The sequence below is a fragment of the Sceloporus occidentalis genome, unplaced genomic scaffold (assembly GCF_023333645.1).
Source record: "Sceloporus occidentalis isolate IW3139 unplaced genomic scaffold, rSceOcc1.0.p SCAF_8, whole genome shotgun sequence".
NCBI lineage: Eukaryota > Metazoa > Chordata > Lepidosauria > Squamata > Phrynosomatidae > Sceloporus > Sceloporus occidentalis.
Genome location: NW_028316988.1, coordinates 29,745,366 through 29,765,389, shown reverse-complemented (window position 1 = coordinate 29,765,389; position 20,024 = coordinate 29,745,366). Strand labels below are relative to the sequence as shown.

Below are 20,024 nucleotides of genomic sequence, written 5' to 3'. Positions count from 1 at the left end.
TTCCCTGGCATTGAGCCAGGGGGCAAACTGGATTATTTGTGGTGCAGTGTGTTTTGGACCAAGAGTGGACTTGTTATGGGAACGTTTAGTTCGCCCACATATATACACATAAATTCCATTTATAAATGGAATTTAAAACAAAGGTGCTCTATGCCATCTTCGTCATCTTATTTAGCTGTGAAGGGGAATGAGTAATAATAAGAGGAACAGTAGTAGTAGTACTACTAGTAGTAGTGATTTCGTGCTGTGCCATGGCTGTCTCTGAAAACGTGCCAAAATGGCGCCAGGCCCTGAGAAGGGCCACTGCGGTCCAAAACACATTGAAGAAATAACCCAGTTTGAGACTACTTTAACTGCCCCTGATTCAATGCTAGGGAATCCTGGGAATTGTAGTTTATTGTGGCACCAGAGCTCTCTGACAGTGTCTCAAAAAGCTACAGTTCCCAGAATTCCTTAGCAAGGAACCAAGGCAGTTAAAGTGGTCTCAAACTGGATTATTGCTATACCTGTAATGGTTTTTTTGTTCTTTATTTTGGGGCCTCAGAATTGCCTCAAAGCAGAGACTTTAACTGCCTTGGCTCAATACTGGTGAATTCTGGGAACTGTAGTTTTGTGAGCCATTGATCCATCTCTGTCAGAGAGTTCTGGTGCCACATTAAACTACAATTCCCAGGATTCCCTGCCACTGAGCCAGCACAGTTTTCTGCAGTGTGTTTTGGACCAGGAAGTTCATCCTAATGTTTAGATGGAAAGCTTGCATCCATTGCTCTGGGTCCTATTCTCTGGAGCATCAGAAAACAAGCTTTCTCCATCTTGAATATGGCAACCTTTTAGATATTTAAACATTGCTATCGTATCTTACTCACAAATGGAAGCTAACAATTAAGCCTCCATGGTCCAAAGCAGCTTACCTTTGAGTAAGTGCTCATTGTATACTAGGATTGGTTTTTAAAACCAAGTTCTGTTAGTGTAAGCTGAATCCTGAGACCCTATGAGTAATTTACACAGTACATAATGTACAAACAAGGCAACCGCTTCAAGCAGTGAACAGAATTTGTCGGCTTTGTTGGTTGTTTTGTTTTTATATTTTTAGGGTCAGGATTGAGCGAAAAGATGTGTTTTTCTGTGGGGCAAAATGTAAACATGCAGCCCCAAAATACGAATCTTGAACCCCACCTCCTCCATTAAACTTTCCTTCAGTCCCCAAATTCCTAGCATTACAATAATGTAAAACTTCAATAGAGCATTAAGAAATTCAGTGTAAGCATCCAAAGAAAAGGGGCAGGCAAAGTAACCAAAGGAATGCAGACACAACAAATATAAGGGTTCTGGAATGGAAGAGTTTCAGTGACTCACTCTCTGCAATGCTAGAAATGCGAGGAATGAAGGAATTTTGCATGGAGGCACAATTATTATTTGTGGGGCAATGCCCTTATATTGCCTCTACGGATATCTACACCCCTGTGCTCTCCCACCCCAAAATAACTTGGCTGGCTTTGGGTACACAATAGTTAAACATGGGTTTAGGTTAGCAGTAAAGGTAACGGTAAAGGACCCCTGTGAATGTGGAAAAACCACAAATTAAAAAATCACTATTATTTTTACCTAAGAGTACACCTCTAGGAAGCTCCAGGTCCCCCAATGCAACTCTATGGCCAACATCTGCTAGAGGTTGATCATAGAATCATGCTGGAGGACCTACAAGTGCCTAGAGAAGTGTTTTCTCTGGGAACTTCGGGGTTCTCCAGAAAAACTCTATGGTAAACTTCCAGCGGAATTGCACCGGAGGACTGAGAGATTCCTAGAGAGACTATATTAACCAAAACTGCAAATAATCAAATCCGCAAAAGTCAAAACCGCAAATATGGAGTACAGTCCGTCCTCTGCATACGCGTTCTGGACCCCCCCTGCACATGGGGAAAACTGCTCAAGTCCCATTAACTGTTATGACAGCGTGCTCTCATGCACCATTTTTGCCCTTACGCTCAAAGCAACATCTGTAAAGTCCACATAAGGCAAAGGCAGACTGTATTGTGTTTATTATTGTACCTTGGTCAAAAAATGTCTTGGTCCACCCTGCGGTGGCTCTTCTTCTTAACCCCTCTGTTACAAATGCCACCCTCTCCTACTTCTTGCCTTAACCAATACATGGCAAATGGAGCGTTTGGTAACTTCTGTGTTTATTTCGTATCTGAGTAAGTGGCAAAACCGACCAAACTGAGAAACCACATGGATCCCCATCTGTCAGCAAACAAACACCATTTGGGGGTAGGTGGCGGTGGATAGAGTTGCACCGGTGCTTTGTTTTATCCTCCTCCATTTCTGACTGCTGCATTTAAGTAATATGCGTATGCGTGTGTGCGCACACATGCACAAGCATCTACCTGCTTTTCTTCTGAGGCATCCAACAAACTCCACCTGCTGGCGCAGATTTTTTACATCGCAAAATAAAACAAACGGCCCACCTACAAAACATTACTACCACACACAAAAACCCCCACGCACAACCAGCTTTTGTTTGTACAGATGGGCTGCATCACACGCAGCTTGTGAGCAGATGGAGGGGAGGGAATTGTAGGGATGAGGAACAAGGGGAAAGAAAAATAAGGGGAACACACACACACACACACAATCCAAGCCACCCTCAGAAACAACAACAGTCAAGTTCTGTCAGAAAGACTGATTCCACCGAAGATCCGTTTTGTTGTTGTGACACAGGAGCTGAGGGGAAACTCATGCCAAGATGGAGCCTTCCTCTGCATCCCCTCCAACATTTCAGATGAAAACTGGGACATGTATGTCCAAACCGCATCAGAGTGTGGCCAAGATGGCAGAAGTTATTAACGAGAAATAATCGACAATTCAGAAGATGCTGCAACAGTTTGCTTTTGCCTGAGCCTGAGTACACTTCTATACCACTTATCCATGAACCAGTACTCCCTAAGTGGTTTCTAATGTGTAAGCCAATTGCACCCAACAAGCTGGGTACTCATTTTACCAACCTACAAAAGGATGGAAAGCTGAGTGGACCTTGTAACCCTCCTCTAGGATCAAACTTACAACATGGTGGCTACACTACAGGCATTTAACCACTGCACCAACACTGCAGCCTTGGTTAAATCCTGTTTGGACTACTGTAGTGCGCGCTACTTGGATCTGCCTTTGGAAACTGTTCAGTGTATGAGTTAGGAATGATTATTATTATTATTATTATTATTAACCTTTATTTATAAAGCGCTGTAAATTTACACAGCGCTGTACATACAATCTTTTAATTAGGCATGACCTGTGGATAAGTCGAGGGTAAAATGTAGGGGTACGTAACTAAAGGTGTAAAGGACAAAGCAAAGGAATACAATGCCAAAGAACGTACAAAATCCCATAACTCTTTGCGCTCACCCTAAATGCTGGATGGATGATAGTAGTGGTGGGGTCAGTGCAAGTAGATTTGTGGCAATGTGTGTGGTTTGAATCACCAGTCAGAACTCGCATGCATAAGCTGGCAACTGAGCTTTCTTTAATGACAACCAGATAAACGTTCTGTCAGAGCTTGGAAAGGTTATTTTCTTGGTCCACAACATCAAAACTCACCATTCTTGGATTCTTGGAGCTTTCTCCCCACCAACTAACCTCAAGCTCTGATTTCTGCAACCAAAAAACTGAACTTGGACTCTCTCAAGTCATTCCAACTTTAGATACTTCCAGCGCTCCTTCTCTGAAATAGGTGGATGGTGAGATCTTTCCACAAAACTTTATTTCCACCACTGGGTTTTATTTTATAAGGAAGTTTTTTCACAGTTTTATTTTTGTTTTATTTAAATGGATAAACTGAACAAACAATTTCTCTTCAACACCTGCAAGACAGACAAAAGGTTTTATTAGAGATCCAGATATAGTTTAGATAGATAGATAGATAGATAGATAGATAGATAGATAGATAGATAGGGCCTTCCAACTTGCCCCATCTCAGTTCAACTGAGGCCTTATTCTTCTGTAGCTCCAAAAACAAAAGCATTGACGGATGGAATACTCTTCACTGAATTAAAACAAGGTCAGCAGAAGAACAAAGATGGCACAGAGATTGCTTAGAGTGTTACAGAAGCTCAGATGGGAAAAGAGACCAACGAAACCAATTTCAAAGATATGTAAAATATATACCACTCTTCCCTCCACCTGGGCCAGACATATTGGAAGGCATGAAACAGGCTAAGCATTTTAAAGGACTGTAAAAAGTTATAGAAAGCCAAGATGTCTCTTTTCCTGACAAGCGAAGTTTCTTTTGTGCCAGCGGATGTTTTAAAGAAATCTCTCCCCGATTGGTTGGGAGGAGGAAAAAAAGAACAGAAAAAAGAAGAGAAAAAAGAAAAGAAAAAAGAGGAAATAAGTTAAATCTATTTACAAGGTCATGAGCGTTAGGCAGAATTTACAAGCAAGTGAAGCAGAATTTTCCCCAATGGCGTTAAGTAAGAGATACTTTGACGTCACAGATATCGCAGATAGGCTGGCAAGGGAGCAGGGCACCCCACTTGACCATCAATAGAAAATGCTTAAAAATGTAAAGGAGGGAACCCAAGACCACACAGGTTAAATGTGAAACAAAGGATATGGCCTCCGACATTTCAGAGGAAAACTGGGATATGTGTGGCCAAACAACATCAGAGTGTGGACAAGAAGCCCAAAGGTACCCGTGAAGAAGGACACACAAGCTAGGAGATGTTACAGCTGTTTGTTTTTGCCTGGGAAGGGCAAGAAACCACCTTCTTGTCTCATTTTTTGCTGGGTTGAGAGCAAAACACTCAGTTTGCAGCAAGGAGAAAAAGTGGGAAGAAGAGAGACAAACGGACATTTTAAAAGCAGCTGAAAAAGTGAGACAGCAAAGGGTTAATGGGGACTGTCGCTGCTCAGGATTTGCATTCTGCAATATCCCTTAAATAGGGTAAGATCCCGGGGAGAGGAAGAGAGATGAACAATGGGAGTTACTTATGCTTGGACTCATGAGGTGATCTGCATCCTTTGATGGGTGTCTTTTTACATTTTTCAACAATGCCATCCTGGGACTTCTTGAAATGACTGGTACTAAAAGTGAGAAAACTTTCAAGCCTAGCTGAACCATGTCCTCCAACACCTTCCTCTCAACTTTTTCCGTCTGAGGCAACAGCTTTACTCTGCCTCATGACAGACCTAGCTCAATCCAGTGGTCCATGAAATCCGGTAGGCCCCAGCCTCAAACTCAATGGCTCACTTTATTTAGAAATCAAGAACGCACCATTCAGCTACCTTAACCACTAGGATCAAAGTAAGACTCAAACCTCAAATGAACTTCAAAACCCACATCCTGCGACAGAAGCATCGTCTGGTGACAGAAAGGAAGATACCATGCTCTCCAAAGAAGCACGTATGTCATTTTAAAAAAAATGAACAAAGCTTTTAACCTAAAGTCACAAAAATGATCAAGAGATGAACTTCCAATTTTTCAGTAGAAAGGAGTCCCCAGGGGTCATCGCATGGGTCTCCTAGGACATTTTGAAAATGTTGGTTTTTGTTTTTAGCTCAATAGGATGTTTTCAAACCCTGGTTTTGTAACTTTTGTGAACGTGAAAGAGGGTTTCCAGCTCACACGTCTTGCCATAGTCTTTCTTCTGATGATGCAATTAGCTCTCCCCAATCCTCAAGCAAAGTCAGTTTTTGTCTTGTGTTTCAGTGATATGCCAGAGAAATGGAACTGAGACCTTCATATAGAGGAGCTGCAGCTAGTTTCTTGCTTATAGCACACTATAATCCTTCCCCTAAATATCATGTTTTTATTCCTCATGGTTCTGAATGGAGTACCGCTTTAAAACAGGAAGATACTTTATTCTGGCCAGGCTGTTTATCCAAAACTTGGGATTGTTGAAGGTAAAGTAAATGCTCCCCCTAATAATTTGTGGCCCTTTGTAGTGAAACTTGCTGGTGATGGGCATATGAGAAGCTCTCTTACACATAACAAATGCAGGAAAACTTTTGCCCCTCACCACAAGCCACTGGAAAAAGCTGTGTTTGGAGTTTATTTTGCTGCCCCTATGCCTTCTAGGGTCTATGTGGGGGTGCCAGCTCCCACTTTCCCTGGATGTGCCTGGAAATTCACTTCACATTTGGAAGAAAAAACAACAATGGTTGGCATTCTTTTTGAGACTTGCATGTGTGCAAAGCTAAATTGACTACAGTAGTTTCACAACATTTGCATTCATCTAAGGACTGTTGTGACATTACAACGTATGGGTTTCCACTGTGCCATGGTGGCTAGACAGCGATATGCCATGGCCCGATCTATAATGGCTATGGATGCACATTGGGGCGCTCACTGAAGTGCATCAGAACACTGCCAAAGAAGTAATGGAGCACAACAGGAGCACCCAATATGCATAAGAAGTGCGCTGATGCACATCTTTTCAGTTCACTAACAGAGTTTTGTTGCATTTGTGCAACATACCTACAGATACATAAAGTTACAAAACTGAGACTGTGGTGCAGGATAGTCTATTTTTTTTTTTATCTTAAACAGTCTAGGCAGGACCTTGCAACCTATTTATAGGGTGAATTATAAAAAATAGAGGCTTCCAGGAGAGTCCACTCACCACGTTTTGGTCAGAAAAAGGACACTTCAGGAATCGGAAGCTGTTAAGGGCCACAGAAACAGCCTGGGGGTGTATGTGGTGCCATGGATCCATGCTGGACATCCCTGTTTTAAAGCAAGCACCTCACTCTCCCACTCTCCTTCCTAAACCCCAAGTGTCACTGCTGGCAAGAAAAAACTTGGGGAGTTGGTTTAAAGTTCCTAAATTCCCCACCTGAATGAAACAGCAGGTGACTGTTAAATGACAAAGTGAGAACAAATGTGAGCATCAGAAACAGATAGTCAGGGGTGGGTGGGTGGCTAGGAAAAGGGAGAGGGTTTTGTGGGGGAGTTGAGATGATCCAGAAGGGGAGGGAGTTCTTAGAGAGCTGTCTTGTCCAAATCCACTTTGACCGGGCGTAGACCGGCCTCCTCATTTTCATCTGCTGGGCAAATGGCCACGGCGATGACTGGGAGCAGTGAATACGGCATCCGGTTATCCAAATCCTCAAGGAACTCCTTGTCTCCATTGATGCTCAAGGGCTAGAAGGAAGGAACAATAGATATATTTTGATTTGGTAAAATACTGACAGCCAGAGTGATGTGATAATTAAAGGTGGAACATAAGGCTACCTCTATACCAAGTTTGGGAACTTCAATTAGTTTAAAACGTGGCAGCCAGATCAGTTACTATCACATCCAGGAGTTGGGAGTTATCATATTGGTACAATATATTGTACCAATAGTCAAAGTACTCCACTGGCTGCTAATTAGTTTCGCCTTCTCTCCTATAACAGACCCCATACAATCCAGTCCTCTGGGAGATATTTACTTCAGTCAGCCAAAATTAGTCTGACAGCTGTTACCCAAAGGCTTCCAAATATAGGTTGGACTACAACCTCGTTATGTTAGCTGGGGAATATCATGTTGGATTCTGAAACTTTCAATCCAACACATCTGATGGTCACTATTTTGGATTCTAGGACTTCCATATTGGAAGGTTTGTTGTTGTTGTTAACTGCCTTTGAGTCACGCTCAGCCCATGGCAACCCTATGAAGGAGAGTCTTCCAAGTCACCCTATCCTCAACCAATTCCTGCAGATTCATGACTGTAGTTCCTTTGATGGAGTCTTTTCCTATTGCCCTCCACTTTAGATGTAGCCTTTATAGTCTTTTCTAATATGTGCTTGAAGGTTTCAAGAATCCCAGATGGATTCTGGGAGATTTGATCCAATACATCCGTAGGTTGTCATGTTGAATTCTGGGAGTCTAAATCTAACACTTTGTTTATTTGTTTATTTATTTATTAAATTTATATCCTGCCTTTCTTGTGTTCTCGTCTCCAGAGCAGCAGAAAACAAACACTCAAACACTCTGTTTTATATGTGACATCCTTTCAGGTGATGCAAATTATCACTAATGATGTTAGCAGAACGAGGCTCAATTTCTCTAGGGGAAAAACAGGGGGAAACAACTGAAGAAGCAATTGTTTTGAGAACTGTTTAGCCTGCCAATTTTGTGGGGTGGAGTTGAGGCTTTGCAACTGCTTTTATCCGATGGATGTGCGCTAGCGTTTTAGTTCTGTCTAAAGATGCCTTATTAGATGGACCTTTCTGACTTCTCATTCTGCTAATCCTCACAAGCCTGGTTGACCTGGCCAGAGCAGATGGGTGAGAAAGAGTGGCCTGAGTCCGCTCTGGCTGCAAGCGGATCGGGTCTGCACTGACCACATGGCCAACTCTGAAAGCGGGCTGCAGCCACAGGATTCAAGCCACACTGCCAGGAACCAGATTACTATTGGAAGATTTTTGCAATCTCTTTCCCCCTCCTTAGAAAGATAAGGATTTCCTGCATGCAAACTCTCCTTTCTCTCTCTCTTATTCAAACTAACTACGGCCTGTTACAAACAGGCAGGAAAGTACATGCTCAGCACGTACTAGTGTTAGACTGGGGCGTCTCTTCCAGACGCCCCTAACCCTAGTACGGACTGAGTCCGTATGAAATGGCGGCGGCCGTTGCCATCTTGACGTAGCGGATGTACTGCGTCCGCACGTCGCACCCCAGAAATGATGCCACGAGTGTGCGCTTCGGCACTTGCGGCGTCTCTTCCTGGGCACAGGAAGGAGTGCGATTTTCGTCCTCCTTCTTTGCAGCGTCTGGGAACCGCGCCGTTTGGCTGCTGCAGTTCCCAGATGCTGCAACCGGCGGTGGCAGTAGACTGCCGCTTTTTGGTGGTCTGTAACCTGCCTATGTGATTTTAGGTCACTTCCCCCTTTTAGGAAGAGCCAACGCTCCAACAGACTTTCTCTCTTCAAAGTTTTTCTCCTGAACGTTCCCATTTTCCTCCTCTTTCAACATTCTTTGGAAAGATAAATATTTCTTCTCTGCCTGAACTATTCACTAGCTAGATTGGAATATAGCCTCTATGTATATGTAGATTAAAGTCATTAGTAAACTTATGTTTGAACTTCAAGCTGCTTGTGTTGTCTTTGGAGTCAGCCTCAGTTCTTAGGGGGAAGCATAGTTAGACAAAGGCACATTACAGCTACTTTGCTAATTTAAAGCTAGACCCTAACAGGCTTGGCTTTGACATTTTTGATATTTAATATTTTTGTTTCCTTGGCAAGGGCTGAAGGCTTAGGAAGCTTAAATTACCCTACAATTATCCAAGCTGCTTTTTGCTCTGTTCCAAAGGACCAGAGCGCAGCCTTAGGGCGGCTTCAGGCTGCATTGGAGGTGTGCATGGTTTGAACACCATGCTTCCAAAGCAGCTGGAATGAGCTTCTTTTGGCCCATGTCTTTTGGGCCTGAGTCTGAGAGAGGCTTTTACTAGTTAGGCTAGCTCAAGAGGAAGGGTGTATTTTTATTTTTATGTATTTTATATTTATCTATTTTTATTGCTGTAACCCGCCCGGATTCTATAAATAAATCATTTATTATTATTATTATTATTATTATTATTATTATTATTATTCTGACACTTCCCCCCCTATCGACCACTAGATGGCTTCCTTGCCATTCTTTACAATTCTCTTGTATATGCCGCTATATGTTTTACACATTCATTCAGTTGAAAATTGAGTTTATCTTTTCTTTACTGAAAATATCAAAATAAATCAAGTTAGGTCTACAGAAAATTGTTTTTCTAAAGTTTCATTTTTTCTTACCATTCTATATATATTTTAATCGCCCTGAATCCTCTAGCTTCCTTTACAGTTCATTACAATTTCAATATACAGATGAATACAGATCATAAGAATTCATTTCTGTCTCCTCAGCTAATTACAGTTCATTAAAATTTCCTGGTCAGTTAATTAATTCCATTTGTTTGTTGGTCTAATCTGTTAGTAATACAGTACTTTCACGGGGGTCTTGTGCCCCTAACTCCAGTGAATGTGGAGGGTCCACTATAGTTCCAGTTGAAAAGTATTATTTTGTAGTTATCACCTTACTTTATTTTGTTTTATCTTCTTTTATTTTTATATATATTCTTTTTTCCCCTCTTCTCTTTCCTTTTAGTCGTCTCGAGCCCTATATTTTAATTCTTTTTACTTGTTACATTCCTTTTTACTTTTCTGTATCTCCATATCTACACAGAACTCAAAAAATTAACTACCAGTAATTATATAAAGAGAAACTCAGATGAGGCCTTTATACAAAAAAAATTGAAACCTTTTGCATCCCATGTACAGAAACAAAAAGGAACTATTACTATTATGGAAGGAAATGTTGATATGTGTTGATATATGTTGAATAATTAGTAAAGGACTTACAAGGATATACTAATAAATGGGAGGAAATTGGAATGAATGTTTATACTGTAGTTGGAGTGTGCTGTGGCAGCTAAAAAAGCCAATGCAATTCTAGGCTGCATCAATTGAAGTACAGTCCTCCCTCCATTCTTGCGGACTTGGGATCCATGCCCCTTGATTATCCATCAGCTCCCTAAGGCAAACATAGGGAGTTAAAATGGGGCGCATCCCTGCGGTACACACCTGCACACCCCTGCTGGATTAAAGCCAATAGGGCTTGAATATGTGCGGTTTTCCATTTTTGCAGGGGAGTCCGGAACTGATCTCCCACGAAAACAAAGGGAGGACCGTATAGTAATACAATCGAGGGAAGTAATAGTGTCACTCTATTCTGCTTTGGTCAGACCTCACCTGGAATACTGTATATAGTCCTGGGCACCACATTTCAAAAAGGATGTTGACAAATTATAGCATGTCCAGAGGAAGGCGACTAAAATGGTGAAGGGTCTAGAAACCATGAAACCCTATGAGGAATGCCTTAGGGAGTTGGGGATGTTTAGCCTGGAGAAGAGAAGGTTAAGAGGTGATATGATAGCCCTGTTTATATATTTGAAGGGGTGTCAGAAAGCTTGTTTTCTGCTGCTCCAGAGAACAGGACCTGGAACAATGGATTCACACTATAGGAAAAGAGATTTCACCTGAACATTAGGAAAAACGTCCTGACAGCGAAAGCTGTTTAACAGTGGAACGCACTGGGTGGAGTTACTTCCTTTGGAGGTCTTTAAACAGAGACTAGATAGCCATCTGTTGCCGGGGGGGTGGGGGGTGTCTTTGATTGTGAGTTCCTGCATGGCAGAAGGCAGTTGGACTGAATGTGAGCTGACAAGCACTTGTGGGACACCCCAGCCTAGGCACGGCTCAAGGTCTGAGTTGACCTTCCACTTACCAAAAGGACAGGTGGTTCCCACATGCTCTACCTTACAAGGTGGCTTAATTCTTTGGACCACTGATGAAGACAATTGTCGAAACGCGTCTGGTCTTTTTTTTTAATATTTTGTACATTTTTATCTGCTTTGGGCATACTGTATATCCCTTTCCATCCAAGCCTCTGTCTGTGCACTCTGCAACTATAATAATATTGTGTGTACTCATTTCTATACAAGGTGTGAGATGCAGAGGAATTGTTATAATTTTGTATTATTTTGGGAATTGCAGTTTTCAAGCCCAGCTCTGCCTATTAATTTACTAAGTGTGGCTTACGAGCCAGATTAAGCCTCACAGCAGGTTGGTCTTTTTTGAATCTTTTGTACACTTTTATCTGCTTTGGGCATACTGTATATCCCTTTCCATCCAAGCCTCTGTCTGTGCACTCTGCAACTATAATAATATTGTGTGTACTCCTTTCTATACAAGGTGTGAGACGCAGAGGAATTGTTATAGTTTTGTATTATTTTGGGAATTGCAGTTTTCAAGCCCAGCTCTGCTTATTAACTTACTAAGTGTGGCTTACGAGCCAGATTAAGCCTCACAGCAGGTTTTAACTCTTATTTTAGTATTCAACATATTGTTCCAATAAAATTACAGTTTTTTAGCTTCATTTCCCCTAAATTCAGTGTTTTTCCGTTGGACTGAATGGCCCTGATGGTCTCTTCCAATGCTAAGATTGTATAATTCTATGCACATCTTTACAGTAAGAGCTGTTTGACAATGAAAAGGAGGGTGGTGAACTCTTCTTCTTTGGAGGTACACCAGTACCAATATTCTTCAAAAACTCATCTATCTCAAACTGGAAGGATTGCTTCACTTAAGAAGTATTCCTATTTCTCTCAAGGAAGACATGCCTCTTCTAAGTTGGTGCTTGCTGCAGTGATAGGTAGACAGACCAAGTAAAAACTCTGCTCTTCCAAATTATAGTCATGAACAAATACACGAAGATTTGTGGTGGTACATGTGGTTTGAATAATATCCACCAGACCTCACACAAGAAAATGGACTCTCATGGGGGGGGGGGTGTCTTTAAACAGAGACATGATGAGCATCTTTCAAGTGCTATAGTTGTAGAGATTGGTCCCTATGGTCCCTTCCAACTCTGTGATTCTATAACTCCCCAATTCCTGCCTCTGTGGGAGTCCTGGAGCCCAATGGAGACTTTTTTCCCACCCTCAGCCTCTCCTCATACCTGGGTCTTGACATGCTGATCCGGTGCGGTCACCAGACTGGCACAGCTCAGCCAGAGCATCACCACGATGGAGAGGAAGAGACAAGCGGCCAGGATCCAGCGAGGCAGCCCCGAACGCCTGTAACACCCAGATGCCCCCCCGCAAAAGAGAGACTATGAGGATGTGGCCAGCCATGGAGAACAGAGGCAGAGGAGAAGGAGGCTTCCAAAGGTCTGATGGAAAGGCAAAGACAGTGGGCTATCAGTAACACTGAAGCAGGAAAAGTGGTCTACACCCCTTTGGCCGGGCACACACACATCCAGCTGGATCCAGTGGTGGCTGGTCATGGCAGCTAGGTTTTAGTCCAAACTTTTGGAGCTCTGCAAAGTAGTACTGTCCAGCATCCCCTCAAAAGGTATAGAATCTTGGATAGTTTCTTTAAAGCTCATGCTTAAACCAAAAGCAGATTTACAGGCATCCTTCATCTGGAAACCATTCACCTAATGTGCCTGTTGGTACTATCTAGACCAGTGATTCCTAAACTTTGGTCCTCCAGAAGTTAGCAATAGCAAGCAAGTATATTTCTATACCACTTACCAGTGCGCTTAAGCACTCCCTAAGTGGTTAACAGTGTGTAAGCTAATTGCCTCCAACAAGCTGGGTACTCATTTTAGCGACCTAAGGAAAGATGCAAGGCTGAGTGGACACTGGAGCCCTGCCTGGGATCGAACTCACAACCTTGGGGCTGTGAATGGCTACAGTACTAGCATTTAAACACTGTGCCACCTCAAAATCTGTATTAATCAAACCTGTGAATAATCAAAGCTGCAAAAGGCAAAGCTGCAAATGTGGATGGATGACTATATTTTGCTAGTTGTGGATAAGCGAGCCCTTACTGATCTTATTCAGCTACTGGTCTGGCTATGGAAATTTAAAGGTGTACTGGTGACATGCATATCATCACACCCATCATCACACATATATAGCTTAAGTCCAGATCGACAGATCCATAACCTCCCATATGAGGCTGCCTGGACCCCAAGATCCATAGGAGAAGCCTTTTTCTCAGTCCCACCACCTTCTTGTGGACACAAGACATGGCCTTCTCAGTGGTTGCCCACAGTTTGGAGCTAGGGAGGTCAAAATGGCCCCCTCCTTGCTGTCCTTCTGCTGACAGTTAAAGAGTTTTGAAATAATAATAATTATTATTATTATTATAATTATTATTATTATTATTATTATTATTATTATTTATATAGCACTGTAGATTTGCACAGCACTGTACATAAAAGCAAAATAAAATAAAATAATTTTGCTTTACGTCATGCAAGCTTTTAGAATTGAAGGCTTTTAACAAAAGGGCTATTGTTGTATTGTTTTAAACTGTATAAACTTCTAAAAATCTTTTTTAGCATGTTTGTTTTTAATATAGTTTAATTTGGTTTTAACATTGATTTTTTTTATCAACTGTAACCTTTTTAATGTGTAAGCTGCCTGGAGTTCCAGTCTTGGGGAAAAGGTGGGATAGAAATAAAGATGATGATGATGATGATGATGATCAGCAGCAGCAGCTAGAATTTTGGCTTTGAAATTTGCAAAATTCCAGCAGCCACTGGAGAATGGCTTCTTCCAGATTTATTGCTACACTTGACCTAACTTCAGACTTTTGGGAATCTGTCTGCTTCCTGCCTTCTCCTTTATCCTCAGTTCCTCCTTTTCTCTTTTGCTCTCTCTCCACAATAATAACTTGTCCAGGCTCAGCTGTCTTACTTGGACATACATCCGAGGAAATCGTGTTCTGGAGGTGTCTGGGTCTCCGCAGGGTCCTGGATTTTGGCTTTGCTCTTTGTCTCTTCAACCAGAGGTCTTTCCAGCTTCTCTCGAAGAACTGAGGAAGCAAAGAAAAATGGCTATCTTTTTTATAACTCATAAAAAGGTTATAGGTCACCATACTCTCCAACAGTTCACAGACAGAAACTGGGACACATGAGGCCAGGCAAAGTAGTCAAGATGACAAAAGTTATGAATGAGGAAGAACACACAAGCTACAAGAGGCTACATCAGTTTGCTTTTGCCTGAGTCTACGGGAAATGGCAAGATTCTGCCTTCACCTTTCCTTTCACTTCTGCTGAGTGCAAGCTACTTGTGTATTTTGTATTCAGTTTGCAGCAAATGAAATAAGTTAAAGACAAAGGTGGAAAGCAGGAGGAAGATATTCTTACTGAGGATACTCTACTTAGAGATCCTGCACTGATGATACACACATACAGGTGCAGTACTGAATCCACATCTTGGTGTCTGGCCTCAAGGACATTTATCTATATGTCCTGGCCTTGTCATCCACACAACACATACATGACGACTTTCCAGTTCTACAAATGTTAATTCTCCCTGCCAATATGGCTGACACTTATCACCCATCAGACACAGGACCCACCAGCAACCACAAGAAGGGGATGCCACCATCTCCTAAGATAGTCCGCCCCACTATCACACAACTTGTGCCACAAGGAAACGCATTGTGACATCTTGTTAAAATCTGTTTGCCAAATCTCACTGCAATTTGAACCCACAGTTTAGGGTCTCATTTCCTGATAAACTAGGAAACTGTGCTGCAACTGATAGAATAAAATTCAGTAGAGACAAATGCAAAATTCTGCATTTAGGCCACAAAAAACCACAAAAATAGGATGGGGAATACGTGGCCTAGCAGTAGTAGATGTGAAAAGGGCCTTGAGATTATTGTTGATCGTTAAGTCGAACATGACCTAGAAATATGGTGCTTCACCAAACAATATTTAGCTTGTACATGGTCCAGCAACTGCTGAAAGATCCTCCCTCCATCCCAACTGCCACTGCTCTGTCCATGGAGGGCGAAAAGCTGGACTTAAGGTTCTCCCTGACTGCCATTCCCTTTTTTTGTGCTGTGTCTTGCTTAGATTATAAACCTGAGACCAGGGAACTGTCAAATTAACAATTTGTAAACCACTCTGAGAGCCTTTTTGGCTGAAGGGCAGGATATAAATGCTCTAAATAAATAAACTATAGTTTCTAAGTCAAGGGAAGTCATATATACATGTGTATTCTATATATTCTGCACTAGTCAGGACTCATCTGCAGTCCTGCACCCAGTTCTCTGCATCCATTTTAATAAGGATAAAGAAAAGTTGGAGCAGGTTCAGTGAAGGGCAACCTGTGAGGAAAGTTTGAGGGAGTTTGGGCTATTCAGCCTGGTGAAGAGAAGACAGCGGAGGGGCATGATTGCCTTCTTTAAATACTTCAAGAGCTGCCACAAAGAAGAAGGGGAAGGCTTGTTCCCAGTTTCTCCCAGCAGGGTAGGACCAGGTCTAATTGTTTTAAGTAGCAGGGAGGTAGATTTCAATAGAACATGACAAGGAACTTCTTGAAAGGAAGCTTGGCTGGGCAACTGAACCAATTACCTGGAGTCTTTTCAACTCAGCATCTTCAAAGGGGGATGCTCTAGCTGGAGTTCCTGCACTGAGCAGGCATTGGACTCAATGGACGTTGACCCCTTCCAACTCTATGATTCTAGGATCCATTTCAAATACTTAACATGATTTACCTGAGTGGGGCTTGTGGGTATTGGCAGTAGGTGTCCAGGCCTTCTCTGAAACCTCTGATTTGGGTGTCTGGACCTCTAGAATAGGATATTCAATCTCTGGTTGGGACTGAGAACAAAAGAGAAAAAAAGAGGCTTGAAACCATGACCAAGAATCAGAGCTTGGAAAAATCATTTTTAAAACCTTTTAGACAACAGTGGGTTCGCAGCCAGGCTCGAGGAAACTGCGTATTGTAATCTTAAAAGTAATTTTTTTCTGAATCCCGCAACTCTCAATCAAAGGGTAGGAACAACAGAACAGCATACTAGTATAACACAACTAATACAAAATGTCACCAATAGGAGAAAAATCACACAAAATGACAAGCATGGTCCAAGAGGTTTAAATCTTAAAACATATTTTGAAAAATTGCACTGGTCCATGTTTCAGCATTGAATTTACCATGGGATTAGTGGGATCTTGGGTGAGGCATTGAAAATGTTGTACTACAAAGTTCTAGTGCATTTTTCTGAATTGCAGTTCCCAAAGCTATCCTGGAAAGAGATTAAATGATCCATAAAACCCTATAAGGCTTGGGTCCAGGTTATTTGAAGGATCATATCTCCCTTTATAATCCCACTACAGTGTTGAGATCATCCAGAGAGGCCCTTCTCTCTGTCTCATCACTCTCTTAGGTTCATTTGGTGGGAACAAGAGGGAGGGCCTTCTCAGTGGCTGCTCCCAAGCTTTCGAACTCCCTCCCTAGAGAGGCCAGGATGGCTCCATCCCTGCGATTCTTTCATCAGCAGCTAAAGACATTCTTATGCTGTCAGGTCTTTTCAAGACGATAATGGCTGGGATTTAAATGTTGTGTGTTTTAAATTATAAAGTATGTATTTTTAGCATGTTACATTTTAATTCATGACTGCTTAAACTTTTTAAATTGTTTAATTGGTTTTTTTAATTTTATATTTATACATTTTAATGTTATTATACTGTTTTTAAATTGTATTTTTTTTTACTTTGCTGTTAGCCGCTTTGAGTCCTTATGTTGAGAGAAAGGCGGGATTAAGAAAAGAAAACAACAACAACAACAACAATGTATATTTAGGAAGACTGATTTGGCAGAAGTGAAAATACAGATTGAGAGAAAGGGGTGGATGGAGGCCGCAGCAGACAAGCACCATGGTCTCCGGGAACCCTAAAAAGAACCAGTTTCCAGCGAGTTCTTTTTACGGCGAGTACAGGGTGCCATTGGTGTGCTCACGCGCAATAATGACATCCGTGCAACACCGCGCTGTTTGGGCACCGTGTGGACATCATCATTGCGCACCCCATATGGACGCCCAGCCCTACATAATCCTAATTTCAGCCCCAGACCGACGCAAAGCGCAGGTCTGTACCAGGTTTATGTCAAAATGAAGGACACATAATTTCTATATATATTTATGTATCTGCTTTGATGAGCAGTTTTAGATTGTTTGTAGTGATGTCCATCTGCTTGTATTTGTTTGAATTGCACTTTACTGTATTGTATTGTATTATTTGTTTGTACTATATGGTAGAATCATAGAATCATAGAGTTGGAAGAGACAGCAAGGGCCATCCAGTCCAACCCCATTCTGCCATACAGGAAATCTAAATCAAAGCACCCCCATTGACAGATGGCCATCCAGCTTCTGTTTAAAGACCTCCAAGGAAGAAGACTCCACTAAAATCTCAGAAGGAGTTTGTTCCACTGTCAAACAGCCCTTACTGTCGGGAAGTTCCTCCTAATGTTGAGCTGGAATCTCTTTTCCTGTAGCTTGTATCCACTGCTCCAGATCCTAGTCTCTGGAGCAGCAGACAACAAGTTAGCTCCCTCCTCAAAACTTGTGATTGAATTGTTTATGCACAAGGGGTGTGTGTGTGTGTGAGAGAGAGAGAGAGAGAGAGAAAACAGAACTACAACTATAACTATCACCAGCCCTGATCAGCATGGTGAAGATTCATGGGAATACAGTCCATGAACATTGGAAGTCCACAAGCTGCCTAGCCTATTTCTAAGCTGATCATTCGCAGGGGATTGCCCTGCTCCTGCCATCACACTAATTTTTTTGGCTTCATTTCCTATCTGCTTCCCCAGTCCTCCCCCCCCTCCCCCGCACCCTTCCATTGCCCAGAGGTTGCCAAAACTCACCTGGAACACCATGACTTTCCCATCATCCGCCTGAAGGTAGAAAGTCCACGTGGAGGAAATGAAACTCTGGGCAGAGCTGACAATATTGTTGCAAAAATTGGATACCAGGTCAAAGACAGAGGACAAACCAAGTTTTGAATCCTGGGCCTGAAAAATGACAAAGAACATGGGTGGCCCTAAGGAGGAGAGGAAGAATGAGGAGGAAGAAAGAGATTACGATGACCAAGGACAATACAGGTATACCTCAGTTCCTGGGCATTTCGTTTTAACAGAAAATTGGGTACCAGTGGCAGGAATAACATGGAAAGAATTGGGAGAGGTACCTGCACCACAAAAAAGTAGAGCAGTTCAACAAACCCTTTATCCAAAACAAGCAACAAGCTCAGGTGAAACGAAATAACCAGATCATGTAAGCCTTCTATAAGTAAACAATAATGTTCCAAAACTTCTAGAGACCATTTGGAGGCTTCTTGCAAAATGCTTTGAGGGTTGAATTATTTATTTCATCAGCCTCCACTTTTCTTATCATTTCCACTTTATTGGCCAAGATTTTGAATTTTTTTTAGCATATTTGGGGGGGGGGAGCTGCTGAAGCAAGGTTATTTGCACCCCTCTTTTCTCTGTTTTGCTGTTGAAGTATGCTTAGTAAGGGATTCTAGCAGTTGCTGCTTACTTTGCCTGTTATCAAGAACACACAGTAGGACAGACTTTGGGAGACCATACACGCACTGATGTCAATATGGAATATGTTACGCTGTCACTATTGAGTTTAAAGATGGATTTAAACTGCAATTGTTTTTACAGTGTTCATTTATAATTGGGCCCATGGAGTCCAAGGAGGCAGTATCACAACACAGCACATCAAAATGTATCCTGGAAATGTTAAAACACAAACAAATACTATATATTCCATCATACCTAGGTGTATGAGAGACTGGCTGAAGGCCAGTCAGTGAGTTTATGATGCACTCAGGACTAGAACGCTAATAATATCCTGTGTTTCATTCTAAGACTCATACTCAGGGACAGACATCATCAGACATCATCAAATACAGTCTTCCTCAAGTCCCAATCCAGGCTTTGTGGCTCCACAGAATGTCATGCCCCCTTCCCAGGACACAACTGATTTGTGGTTTTCCATGGAATCATAGAGTTGGAAGACACCACAAGAGTCATTTATTCCAACCCCTTCCATGCAGAAAGAGCAACCTAAGGCATGTCCAAGACAGAGCTTCTTGTCTTTCCTCCTAAGCCCACCCTTCAACACTCCTTTTCTGTCTCTGTGTGCAACACTTCTATTCAACCAGTCCAGCAAGCCCGCAGTCTTGGTTTTATCTTTGATTCTTCTCTGTCGTGTATCCCTCAGATCCAGACCACAGCCAAGACTTGTAGATTCTCTTTATACAATATTGCCAAAATCCGACCATATCTCTCCGCCTCTACTGCCAAGATCCTGGTCCATGCCCTAGTGATCTCACGACTTGATTACTGTAATGTCCTCCTGGCTGGGCTTCCTCTTTCTCACCTCCGTCCTTTAATCTCTGTTCAGCATTCAGCTGCACGCATTATCACTTCCACCCACCGCGCTGTCCACATCTCTCCTGTGTTGGCATCCCTTCACTGGCTCCCCCTCCCTTTCCACATTCAGTATAAGCTCCTGCTGTCGACATTTAAAGCCCTCCATGGACTGGCCCCTCCTTACTTATCAGACCTTCTTTCTCCTCACCTTCCCACCAGGGCCCTCCGTTCTGGTAGTCAAGGTCTGCTGTCCCAGCCCAGGAT

General features: G+C 42.3%; 1 protein-coding gene across 1 annotated transcript in view; it reads right to left on the bottom strand.

Annotated features, from left to right (window-relative positions):
- Positions 1–3,751: 3,751 nt before the first annotated feature.
- The window catches only part of LOC149308486 (transmembrane protein 59-like), a 29,277-nt gene continuing 13,004 nt past the window's right edge, over positions 3,752–20,024 (bottom strand). Inside the window, exons 4-8 of the mRNA XM_089535830.1 lie at positions 18,243–18,389; positions 16,087–16,192; positions 14,274–14,391; positions 12,524–12,641; positions 3,752–7,135 (exon numbers count right to left, since the gene is read on the bottom strand). Coding sequence (XP_089391956.1) covers positions 6,974–7,135; positions 12,524–12,641; positions 14,274–14,391; positions 16,087–16,192; positions 18,243–18,389 — 651 coding nt within the window. The 3' untranslated portion in view covers positions 3,752–6,973. The remainder of the gene's footprint in view (positions 7,136–12,523; positions 12,642–14,273; positions 14,392–16,086; positions 16,193–18,242; positions 18,390–20,024) is intronic.